This window comes from Nannobrachium achirus, assembly GCF_963921795.1.
Source record: "Nannobrachium achirus genome assembly, chromosome: 21".
In the NCBI taxonomy this organism is placed as follows: domain Eukaryota; kingdom Metazoa; phylum Chordata; class Actinopteri; order Myctophiformes; family Myctophidae; genus Nannobrachium; species Nannobrachium achirus.
In genome coordinates this window covers 28,731,857-28,745,132 of record NC_137828.1, presented here as the reverse complement: position 1 = coordinate 28,745,132, position 13,276 = coordinate 28,731,857, and the positions used below count along the sequence as shown (strand labels likewise).

Genomic DNA, 13,276 nt, shown 5'->3' with positions numbered 1-13,276 from the left:
AAGCAAAGATGTGTTAACTCTAAATTTGGTTCTTGCCTTAAGCTAGATGCAGAATAGATACACGCCCAAGGAGACGTGGTTGGGAATTTGCTGCCTTTCGCCGCCTGGTGGAGGAGGTGTGTATTTAAGGTAGGCCGACTCACATCATGTTTTAAAGGACCAGTACACCTCTGGGACAACCAGATCTTATGTTATTGTTGTTTGGGACACGATCAACACAATCCTGAGTTATCTTTGGAGTTAAATCTGTGTTTTTAGATATTTTAGTATTTCAGCATGCTACAACTGGTCATATGATGCATTTTGCATCATATGATGCATTAGATGATGCAATATCATGCTACAAAGCATCATATGACCAGTTGTAGCATGCTGAAATACTAAAATATCTAAAAACACAGATTGAACTAAAAAAATAACTCAGGGTTGTGTTGATCGTGTCCCAGACAACAATAAAATAAGATCTGGTTGTCCCAGAGGTGAACTGGTCCTTTAAGTATCAATACTGCAATTTAGTAATTCATCAAAAAGTAATTGCAGAGTGTCCCATTTAACACCTTTTCAAATAAAATGTATAAAAATCTTTTGAAAATAGCAGATCTACAAGCTCACAATGCGTCACTTCGTGATGCATTGTGAGCTTGTAGATCAGCTATTTTCAAATGGACAAAATGTATCCACCTGTTTCCGACCGCAAGACTTTACTGTAGCATTATCTGCGGGACACTTCCGGTTAACAGCAGACATACAAGCTCACGTCGTGTGTCGCAGATGCAACCGTTGTGAGCTTGTAGATCACACTCGGCTGCGACGCCGGAAATGCCGCTCGCCTTATGCGCAATGCACGATGGGATGTTGGAAAGTTGTGGATATAGGGCTGAAGTAGTTAATTTATGTTTTGCAATAATGATCTACAAAGTAAATATAGTTAGGCCTACAATAAAGTAAACTGTAGTGGAGTAAAAGTAGACCTAGGCCTACGATATTTGTCTCTGAGATGTAGGCCTATAGCTAGTGGAGTAAAATAATTAGAAATTTGAAAATTGAAATACTCAAGTCAAATAGGCCTAAAGTAGGCCTACAAATACCAACAACAAGTACAGTTGAATAGCTTTGATTGATTGAAGAATGTATTAGAAGTTTGCATAGGAAAGGGTACAGTTTCATGACACCACTGATTTCAAACTACTTTTTAATTAAACTGTACCTTTTCCTATGCAAACTTCTAATAAAGTCTTCAATCAATCAATCAAAATGTATATTAGCCTATGTATCAGTGGTGGCTGCCTGGAGAATTGATTGATTGATTGATTAATTGATTGATTGATTGATTGATTGATTGATTGATTGAATAAGCTAAAAATAAGAATAAGCTAAATATGCCCCCCCACACTGGATAATTAATTCACTGTATAACAACAGTGACATAAACCAGGGTGGCCAACATTGGACAGTCAGGAGATTTTTATTTTCTATTTTTTTTATTTTATTATTTTAACATCTTAACAGATTTATATTGTTTGCATGTTTTATATACTTTTATCAGGCTTGCTTTACTAGCATGGGTACAATTTCAGCCATTAAAATGCCAAAAGTAGGTGCACAGAAAGTATTTGATGACTGAAGCAAAATAACTTAAATAAGACCCATCTTTAATAATAACCAGTCATTACCTAAGTGAGAAACTGTGTATGATTACATGCACTGCCCCCCCCCCCCCCCCCCCCCCCCCCCATGTGCTGGTCCTCCCCCAGATTTTTTTTAACATAGCAGATTCCTGTATTCTGATTAATTTTGGGAGAAATTCAGGAGAAATGACAATTCAGGAGCACCACAGAGATGGGGTTAAAATTCAGGAGACTCCTGCCGGATTCAGGAGGGTTGGAGGGTTTTACTACTTTTAGAATAACACAGTCACAGTGATGAACGTGAACGTGTAGCATAATGTGTAGTACCTCTTATTTGACACAAGATGGCGGACTTTCCTAACATTCCGTGTGGTCTTATTCAGGAATCACTGGGAAAGTAATTCTATCTGCAAGCCATTATTGATGCTGATCGGTGCAGTGGTTATTGCGACATTAGCCCTATGCATTAGCCATGCACGGACAAAACACATGTCATAGCTGCATGGGCTCTAAAAAGTTAACTGTCCATAAGAGGGTCTCTCTCTCTCTCTCTCTCTGTGTGTGTGTGTGTGTGTGTGTGTGTGTGTGTGTGTGTGTCTGTCTGTCTGTCTGTCTGTCTGTCTGTCTGTCTGTCTGTCTGTCTGTCTGTCTGTCTGTCTGTCTGTCTGTCTGTCTGTCTGTCTGTCTGTCTGTCTGTCTGTCTGTCTGTCTGTGTGTGTGTGTGTGTGTGTGTGTGTGTGTGTGTGTGTGTGTGTGTGTGTGTGTGTGTGTGTGTGTGTGTGTGTGTCTGTCTGTGTCTGTCCAGAGCTAATCTAGTTCACATTCAGTCCCATTGCTGTGCACACTGTCAACTTAGAATTCCACAAATCTAGCCCTGAAACGACCGTCATGTGTCAGGGCTACCACAAATCTATGTACACATGATAAATGCTACTGAAATATTTAACGTTTATTACAAAAAAATCAAACCTCGGTTCAAAGTGAAGAGGTGAATTTTTATTCTGTGTTCTAGAGCAAGAAATCTGTGTTCTAGATCTATACATTCTGTGTTCTAGATCTATACTTTCTATGTGCTTTAGCTCTATATTTTTATGAATTCTGAATTCTGAATGATTTTGTCTGGAGGGCCAAATTGGCATGTGAAGCTTGACCAATCCTCAATTGGTCAAGCATGCACGGGACATGTACAGGACAGACAAAATTGACCAATCAGATGTACGGGACATGTACGGGACAGACAAAGCCACACCTTGGAAGCGGCTTTCACCGCTTCAAAAAAGTTAAGTATTATTTTTATAATAGAAGTCAAGATCATGGCTTAAAGGGATACTACACTGTCTTGTGGGTAATTTTATCGTCTACTCAGGCTTTTGTGACCACCCCAGACAGTTTTTAAGTTGCTTGATTCAGTATTTAGATTTGATATTCAGTTGTCAAACACAACCATTGTTATGATGTCAGTCAGGTATATGACGTCAGTAATGTGACAGACAGGTCCATATTTGGACATAATTAGGACAAAACGTAGTAGCCTACTGTGATGTAACCTAACACATTGATTTGCCCTGATGGCGGTAATCTTGAGGGCATAATCTGGGCATGCCGATTTGTGCAGGCATCGGACATGTCCATATTTGGCTTGATATATCAGCCTGCCTGTCATTTCTGGGTCATTGCATTGACAACGCAGGAGCCGGATATATATATAAAAGAAAAAATGTTAAAATACTCTGTTCCAATTAGCGTGCAGCTGTGACAAATCAACTTGGGTGACTAAGTGGGTATAAATAGTCGTGTCAAAAATACATTGAACCACTGTAGATTTGCAACCTGCATTGAGCCATTAGTAATATAATAATAATAACTTTCTAATTGTACTCATAGCTGAATCATAACAAGATACATACTTACAATTATGTTTGACCTGAAAGTCATTAGCAGTGTTGCCGTGGCGGGATCAGCACTTACAATTGGTTACTACTGCATTCATAAACGAGAAATGAACACTCTCCTGAAGGCCACGGAGGAAAAGAAGCAGACCTTCATCAAGGAGAAGAATGAGTGGGAGGAGGCAAAAAAACTAATGGAAGAAAGGATTAAAGACATGGAGCAAGAGAGGACGGAGAAAAACAAATGGCAGGCGGAGAGACTCCAGCTGATTAGAGAAAAAGAGGCACTGTCAAAAAAAGCAAGACTCCAACTGATTCAAGAAAAGGAAGTGTCGGCAGACCGGCGAGAGAGACTCCGACTGATCGGAGAAAAGAAGGCTTTGACAGAGCTGTTGATCTCCACAGAACAGAAGGGGGAAGACATGAGGAACGAGATGAAGGCACTGCAGGACGCTGTCCTGCAAATGGAAGGGAAGGTCAAAGAAGTGGAGGAGGAGCGGAAGGCTGTGGAGACCAAGAACCTGAAGCTGGAAGAGACGATCAAGGAGATGGAGGGCGCGAGGACGACCCTGACGGAAGAGAGGAAGACCACAGAGCTCAACCTTGTGAAAATGCAAAAGAGGTTGGAGGAAGTGGAAGCAGAGGAGAAAAGGAACTACCAGGTGATCGTATCCCTCAGGGAAGAGCGGAGGGAGATGAGGAACAAATGGGACGAGGAGAGACTCCAACTGATTAGGGTAAACGAGGCGTTGTTACTCTCTTCTGCAGACCAGGAGCATGAAGACGCAAAAGAGATTGAGCAACAGAGAACGGACACGGTTCTAGAGGTGGGGAAGAACAATTCAGATTGTGGAGGATTCACACCCCAACTGATCATTGAAGGGCAAGATAATGGAAATCTGACCAGCAAGAACAATGTTGTGAAAATGGGAAAGATGGAGAATGTTTTATCTAGAGTACAAGTGGCTCAGTTCTCTGAAGTTCTGAACTTTATGGATCCAAACACAGCAAACAGAACCCATTCCCTGTCTGAGAACAACCGAATGGCAGCATGTGAGATAGAACCAGTCGTATCTTGATCATGCAGAGATTTCACATCTCTTGACTGCAACAAAGTACAAAATAGGGGGTTTCAACTGACCACAGACCACCAATCCTGACTTAGACTCACTCAACCTGGGGATGATGTTTTCTCTTTAGTTGCAACAGTGTGTCTATTCTTGGCTATAGTGGTGGGCAGGGACGGAGCTCATGCAATTGTCTCGCTTCAACCTAGCCCTGCTTTTATTCATCAGATATGCCAATGTAAAAGAACGGCTTTGACAGAGATACAGAGTTGCAAAAGGAAACACCCTTTGCATCTACTGTAAGCTCTGGGAACTTCAGAAGGGACTGTATTTCATACATGTGCCTCTTAAGAGAGTCTGTGGACAATGTCAATGATCGTCTTCTGTAGTAGTTAAGCTTGAAGTACTTTTGGAAATAAAGAACAAGCCTCCAATGACCACTGATAATGATGTACTTTATTCCACCCCCAATCACACAAATACCAGGACTTGTGGTCTAAGCTTATCTTCCCTCTCCCTCCCTCCACCAGCTCACAGTCCCTCTCTCCCCTGTATCCCCCTACACCCTTGCACTCTCACTCAATAAAAAATAAAATAAAATAAAATAAAATAAAATAAAATAAAGAATAAATTGCACCTGTGCGAAGGGAGCATTGTAAACACGACGCACGTGCATATCTCCTTGTATGGGACGTTCTGTCTGTGATGTCAGTTACTTTATGTGTATGAGCACGGATCTCTGTACTAAAACGTTTTGCCTATCCATACATGGAGAGCCGTACTAATACACCCAGAGTGAAATGTAGGAGCGGTTTTCACCGCTCAAAAAGAAACCTCTTTTCCCAGTTATCCACAAATCACCAGTTTAAAACTCCTGAAATAGGTCATTAATTTATTCATTGGGAAAAAAAATCAAACCTCAGTTCGAAGTGAAGCGGTGAATTTTCTATGTGTTCTTGAGCTATGAAATCTGTGTTCTAGATCTATACATTCTGTGTTCTAGATCTATACTTTCTATGTGCTTTAGATCTATATTTTTATGAATTCTGAATGAATGAATGATTTTGTCTGGAGGGCCAAATTGCCATGTGAAGCTTGACCAATCCTCAATTCTGCATGCACGGGACATGTACGGGACAGACATTCTCACTCCTTGAGAATCTATGGGAATCCTCAAAATAACATGTACGGGACAGACAAAACTAACCAATCACAGCGCAGGGATGCACGGGACAGGTACGGGACACACAAAGCCACTCCTTGGAAGCGGCTTTCACCGCTTCAAAAAAGAAAGAAAGATATAAACAAGATAAAGATCAAATATGTCGATACATTGTTTTTCTGCCTGACATCAATGTCATCCCAGATATACAATACCATACAAGACAATACAATACCATTATGTTTCAGGTGCACAAGCCAAGCCTTGATGAAGATGTTGCATGCTGTTGAGGTGCCAACTTGCTTCTTGTGCACTCGTGGCCATTTGTGCACCAGCAGAGCGCGCAAGTACTACATTCGGTGCTGTCTGTATGTACAGTATTGGTGGGCAAGTTGGCACTCGGTCGAGGAGCCAACTTGCGCTTTGTTATTTATATCAAGTCGCACTTGTTGTCGATGAAAGTCGCACTTGTTGTCGATGATGTCACCAAGAACGGTGCTTCCTCATTGGCTAAAGGCCCTACCCTTGTACTGTCGACCAGAAACAGACGGCACTGAAAGTAGAACACGTAACAGTTGGAAGCTGCTGCAGTGTACCCGGGGCACGTGTCAATGTGCGTGTGAGTGCTCTGGAACAGTGTTTCTCAACCTTTTTTCTGCACACTTTTCATGTCCCAAGAGTCCATGCATGGGCAGACCAACATAATACAGGGGTGTAAATGTCGTCACTGTCGGGAAGAAACCTTGTATCTCCAAGTTTCAAATTTGTACGTTTCTTCGCAAAGTAAAGCCCTGCTTCACCATACAAGGCTGTCGCACAACAGTAGTGAAAACAGCTGATCTACAAGCACACAACGCCTCGCACCGCGAGGCGTTGTGTGCTTGTAGATCGGCTGTTAGGATCTGTTAGTCAGCGTTAGGGACTAACTTAAAAGTTTCAATGCAATGCTTATGTAAACGAGAGGTTCAGTCTTTTCCTTAGCATCACCATGCTAGACATGCCTTCTTCCGATTTTCTTTTTACCTTTGTGCACACATTCCCCATAATTCAAGGAACAAACCTTTGCTAAACACATTTTTGGAACAAAATGCCTCAAATCATGCATGCACGGTCCAATTGCCGTGAAAGGCTAGCCTAGTAAACTAGATTCCTCCTGCCTTCTGAGAGTCTGGTTTACGAGGCTAGTGAAAGGCCCAAGAACACATGGCACCCTTTTCACATTGGCCTATTATAGCGCCACCAGGAGGCCACAATAACCTACATGACTTAGCAGAGACCTGTGCTCGGAAGGCAAGCAACCTGCAACGCCAAGAGAGCTAGCTCACTTGGCATGGTTACGGCCCGATCTCTTGCAGGGTCATTACACTACCCCCTCCTCACAGAAGCGCACCCCCGCGCTTCACGCTTCACTGCCCACCGCCGAGTCCCTCACGTCCCTCACACGAGGGCACGCTCCACGGGTTCGCTCGTCTGACACCAATGTAACGTTTAGCAGACTGAGTGGCGAACCCCGGCCCCCAACTCAGCAGACAAGGCAAGCAACCCACAATGCCAAGAGCGCTAGCTTGCTCGGCATAGCAAGTTACAGCCTGATCTCTTGCACGGTCGTTACACTATCTATCTATCTATCTATCTATCTATCTATCTATCTATCTATCTATCTATCTATCTATGATAGATAGATAATCTATCTATCTATCTAACATAAACTAGACCTACATGTAGGAGACCAAAAATAAAGCACCCATAAAAATGTGTCCGACCTTGACCCACAAATGGGTCCCGACCCACTGTTAAGGAAACTAATATCCGTCCTACTATAAGAACCGGGAACCTGCAGCACGGTGTAGTCTCCTCTCCTGCACGACGCACAGCGGCACAGCCAGGGGGCAGCGGAGCACCGAGCTGGCTGATGGGATTTATGGCTCTTTGAAGTGAGCTGGATCTCTGGGATCCGTTCCTTTCAAAGAGCCGTTCGGCCCGTTCAAAAGACTCATTTTAGTTACTTGTCACTTTGAAGAATTTGATTATAATCAGTGGTGTGTTCTAGACTTTTTTTTAGGGCATACTATAATCTATGATCCGCGGCTATTCGTGTGGCCGGGGCATACGCCAGTGCATAATGCCTATCAGAATCAGATAGGCCTACTTTGAAAGGTTCACGAGGGCAGACGGCCAGACGCTATTCCTATTTTTATTTCCGACAGCAGACGCCATATACATGCGTTACAGGTAGAACATAGCACTGATTATAATTACAAATCACTTCAACCCTATATACATTTTGGCCATTTGAAAATAGCACATCTAAAGGCTGTAGATCTGCTATTTTCAAATGTTTTCTTTTTTATTCATTGGAATGGGAGTAGGCCTACTTTCTAGTTCTACTATTGGTTGCCTACTTTAAGTGCATTTTGATACCAATACTTTTGTACTTTTACTCAATTCCAAACTTCTTGTGGCAGATTTTCTACATTGCAGTATCGATACTATTACATAAGTAAAGCATGTTTGTACTTAGTTTTTCCACAACTGTTCATTTGGAGAGGAAACGGCTCCCTCCCTATACTGCGAACCGGATCCCATCGTTCATTTCAAAGAGCCGTTCAAAAGACTCGATTCGTTCGCGAGCGTCCCATCTCCATCACACACAGCGTCCTGTCGGAGCGGTGCAGACACAAAGTGCTCTGATGTTTGACTCTGATCCCCCGCAGCAGAGAGCCCGAGTCGTTACGCACAGCAAGGGGCAAAAAAATACAACTCGAGGAGCTACCACAAGTGAACCTTATTCTGCAGCATGTTGACCGTCTGGCGTTCTGCGTTCAAACACGTTCATCCTGCAACTGTTTTGACTTTGCTGGCGCATTTATTTTCTGGTGTGGAAGGATCATTTACGTTGGGCTAATGTGACATCTCCTCCTTTCCCTCTCGGTTGGAATAATGTGGACCTCTCATGACACTGTTGGATTTGTTTTCCTAGTCAGTTTTTGTGTCCAATTTGGATTCTCATTTGAAGGTAAGAAGAAAGATCGAGTGATGCCGGGGAGACTGCCGGGGAAGTGCGCAAAATGTGTAAATCCATTTAGATATAACCTACGTTGCCGAGTGACTTAAAATAATAAACTATTGGAGACGGCAGAAATGATAAAAGGTAATTATTTAATATTGCTGTGTGTATTCATCATTGGACACTGTTTGCCACAATTGACACACACGGGTGTCAATTAAAAACAGTGCCAATTCACCAGTTGTAGCCTACAGATAAGGGATGTCTCTTGAGTGATTGAATAGCCTATATTAGAAGTTTGCATATAGGAAAGGTCAGGACAGTACAGTTCACTGATACAAGGTCAAGTAAAAGGATAAAGAGCACAAGAAAGCGTTTGGGCTTGTTTAAATTGTGGTCCCTTTTTTCCTCAATTCATACAAAGCAGACTAACGGAATGCATCAACAGCTAGGAATAAATGAAGCCCACTTGTTGCAGACGACTGCAGAGCTTGGTTGATGGTTGCATACTGGTGAGGGTTGCTGCAGATGGAGACGCTCAGCACCATGGACAGCGGAAAAACCCCGTCTGTCTGTCTGTCTGTCTGTCTGTCTGTCTGTCTGTCTGTCTGTCTGTCTGTCTGTCTGTCTGTCTGTCTGTCTGTCTGTCTGTCTGTCTGTCTGTCTGTCTGTCTGTCTGTCTGTCTGTCTGTCTGTCTGTCCGTCTGTCCGTCTGTCCGTCCGACCGCCCATGACAGACAAATAAATTAGTCTGGTTGTGGGTCGCCTTTAGAGCAGGGGTCTTCAACGCTTTCAGGCCAAGGACCTCTTGAGAGAAATGAAGCAGGGACCCCCTCTACATATTGTAGCCTAAATGCGTGATGATTTTCATCGATTTCACAGATAGATTCATAGACTTGTTTGACAGCACTGTCATCAGTCTATGTTGGATTCAGGTTTAGTTTACTTGACCTTTCACTGTGTAGGCCTACTGCTCTTTTTTTTTTTTTTTTTTTTTTTTTTACCTCTACACCAAACCTATTTGTCTGTCTGCCTGCCTCTGTCTGTATAATATGTCTGACTGTCAGTCAAATTGCTGTCTGTCTGTCTGTCTGTCTGTCTGTCTGTCTGTCTGTCTGTCTGTCAGATTTACTCTAACGCAGTGGTCTTCAACAACAATATTTTCTGCAAACAGGTTTGGTGTAGAGGTTAAAAAAAAAGAGCAGACCAAGTACATATAGTGAAAGGTCAAGTAAACTAAAAACATGAATCCAACAGACAGATGACAGTGCTGTTAAACAAGTCTATGAATCTACCTGTGAAATCGATGAAAATCATCACGCATTTATAGAGGAGGGTCCCTCTCTCAGCTAAGAGGTCATTGGCCTGAAAACGTTGAAGACCCCTGCTCTAAAGGCGACCCACAACCACACTCATTTATTTGGGGAAATCTCGCTATTTCTACGTTTCATTAGTTCGACAAAGGGTTAGGGTTAGGTTTAGGCATTTTACTGAGGTTAGGGTTTGGGTTAGGTTTAGGCATGGCTAACATTCACCTGGTTAGCATTCACCAGCGTCGGCAGGTTAGCTTTTCACCTGGTTAAGATTCACCAGTGTCGAACTACTGGAACGTCGAACAAATGTTATGTCGCAATATTGACACGCTCCCATTTATTTTACATGTAGGCTCAAACCCAGGGGCGTCAATTGGGTATGGCAGGGGTATGCAGCTGCCATACCCTGGGTCCAGGGGGGAAAATAAAAGTTACTTTTAAATATAAATCCATGAATGTCTCTTTGTCTATCAGCGCTGGTTATTATGTTGTTAAATTACAGTAAAATATCTACAAATGCAAAACTTGTATTCTCCCCAGCTTGACAAAATGGTATATTAGGTTCCGCTGGTCAGCTGCACAGGTGCAATGCATTATTATTAATCGTGGCACGTTTACTAACATGCTAAGTTTAGCTGCACTTGAAAAACCATTCTAGGCTGCCATATCCAGCCCAAGAAACCGTAGAAACCTGTGTAAAAAACGGACAAAAAACTTTTTTTTTCAGACATTGTGAAAATAGCCGTGCTCACAACACCTCGCAGCGCGAGGCATTGTGAGCATGTAGATCTGCTATTTTCACCATAGAACCGTGTTATCCAAAATGCAATGCCTATTTTCCATGAGGACTCCCATCTTTGCCATACCCTAGCTTTTGCTGAACTGACGCCACTGCTCAAACCACAAACACAACCCTCCAATCTCCCCCCCGCCCCCTCTCTTTCTCATCTTTGCAGGAACCTTCACCGACCTCCCTGTCAATCTAACAGCTAAAGAGGGCCAGAACATTGAGATGGCGTGTGCCTTCCAAAGCGTGGCGCCGTCAGTGTATTTGGAGATGCAGTGGTGGTTCATCAAAGCCCCGGAACCCATCGACAGTGAGGAGGATGTCGAGGCAGAAGAGGTACTGTCGCCTTTGTTTTGTTTTGTTTTGCTTGGCTGTCATCCGTCTTCAAAGGCAATGATCCTATACAGGCTTTGTCTATTTCATGTTTCATGTTGAGGGGAATTTGTCCATAGCCTACATTTTATCTCAGCTTAAGTCAAATTAATTCATTCACATGTATGCACGTGCATGCCCAAGTCCTGTGCTAATTTCTCAAACCGCTAGAAATATTTTATTTTTTTCTGCATGGTGCCATTAGGGATGGGACGATAAGCGATATTATCGTTTATCATGATAAAAAAACACTCACCATAATCGTATCGTGGAGATTTCATTTATCGTGATATCGTCCTCCGTCATGCACTGGGATCAATTCACCTTTTATTTGCCGAGCTGCATATCCGGTACCACTTAAACCCTCTATAATTGGTAAAAAGGTACTTGTAATATAGGTACTTGATACAGTCTTTTTTTCACTATCAAATGTCTTCGCCAAAAAACACGACACGTTGTGAGCTTGTAGATCTGCTATTTTGCGGCAAATGTTCCGCCCCAGGATAATGGATTTTGATTATCACGATAATATCATAAATCACGATTTCACAATAATCGTGATAGGTGGCCTTGTGGTTAGACGAGGGGTTCCCAAACTTTTTTGTCACAGGGCACCCCATAAATATTTTTTTAAATCCGAGGCACCCCTACAACCCATACACTGCACATCATTTCGGAGCTCATATCTTTGAACGGGTAAGGGCTAGTCTATGTAAATGAATGAATGCCATGTTTTATACTCACGCAAAACTAGCAAAACATAGTAAATCTTCAAGCTCACAACCCGTCACATTGCAACACATTGTGATAGCTTGTCGATGTGATAATGTTTATTTTACCAGTAAGACTCCCTAATCGGGAGATAAGCGACCGTCAGGTCGCATACACACACTTTAGGCAATTATGGCAATGGTAGCTAGCTAGGGGTGGGCAATATTGTGATAATTATCATTGAGACGATACAATGTCTCCACGATATGCCTTTTCAGAGATATCGTATATATTGTGATACAATTGAGGGTTTCCTTGTAAAAAATCCTGTTGAATTGTTAATACAGAGATTCATTGCAGAATTCAGTTTAAACCTGCATTTTGGTCTAAATCAGTAGTTATCAAACTTTAAAATGTCAAGGTCTCCACTTAACTCTGTCAGTATACAAATGAAACCAAATTTGGTTTCATTTGTATACTGTCAGAGTTACATACTTGTAAAGTTCAACTTAGACCTCCCAAAAGGAACCCAGAGAGTCTAGTTTTTGTCAAGTAACTTGAAAAATAACCATAAAAAAACAATATGAAAAAAGAATCGTGATAAAACCGTGTATCGTGATAAAGCTTGGGAAAATATTGTGATATTGTATTTTTCCATATCGCCCACCCCTAATGGTATAGCCAATCAGGAGGGAATATGGGAAATGGAACAGATGTTGATGACATGACTTTAGAGCAGTGGTCAGCAACCTTTTTGAAATGAAGTGCCATGTTTTTATTTTCTAGATAGTCAGTGTGCCATGTCAACATACATTTTAATGACACACCATCAAACATTCTGACATATTTTGATTGGCAGGACATTGTTACAACGATCATTAGACTCCACCTATAATCCATCTCCCTGACACCCTCCCCAGTCAAAGTTCAGAATTTTAATGAATGTAGAATTATTTGCAGGATGTAATTTGTTGCAAATTAGGTTACTTTGTTTTACTGACCACGTTTAAAAAAAATCAAACCTCGGTTCGAAGTGAAGCGGTGAACTTTTATTCTATGTGTTCTAGAGTTATGAACTCTGTGATCTACACATTCTTTATATTCTGAATGAATTAATGATTTTATCTGGAGGGCCGAATTGTCATGTGAAGCTTGACCAATCCTCAAAGTATCCAATCATCAGACCGGGACGGACACTACACACATATGTACGTACGGACGGACGGACGGACAGACGGACGGACGGACGGACGGACGGGACAGGAAAGATAAAACCTGTTCATTCTGGACTGATATGACCATATATGGACATGGGACACACATTTTGTTTTTGAAAAACC

General features: G+C 42.2%; 1 protein-coding gene across 1 annotated transcript in view; it reads left to right on the top strand.

Moving 5' to 3' along the window:
• Positions 1-8,686: 8,686 nt before the first annotated feature.
• Positions 8,687-13,276, top strand: part of LOC308306667 (V-set and transmembrane domain-containing protein 2A-like) — a gene marked incomplete at both ends in the record, with an annotated part of 43,765 nt that continues 39,175 nt past the window's right edge. The window contains 2 exons of the mRNA XM_080751708.1: positions 8,687-8,762; positions 11,023-11,189. Coding sequence (XP_080607834.1) covers positions 8,687-8,762; positions 11,023-11,189 — 243 coding nt within the window. The remainder of the gene's footprint in view (positions 8,763-11,022; positions 11,190-13,276) is intronic.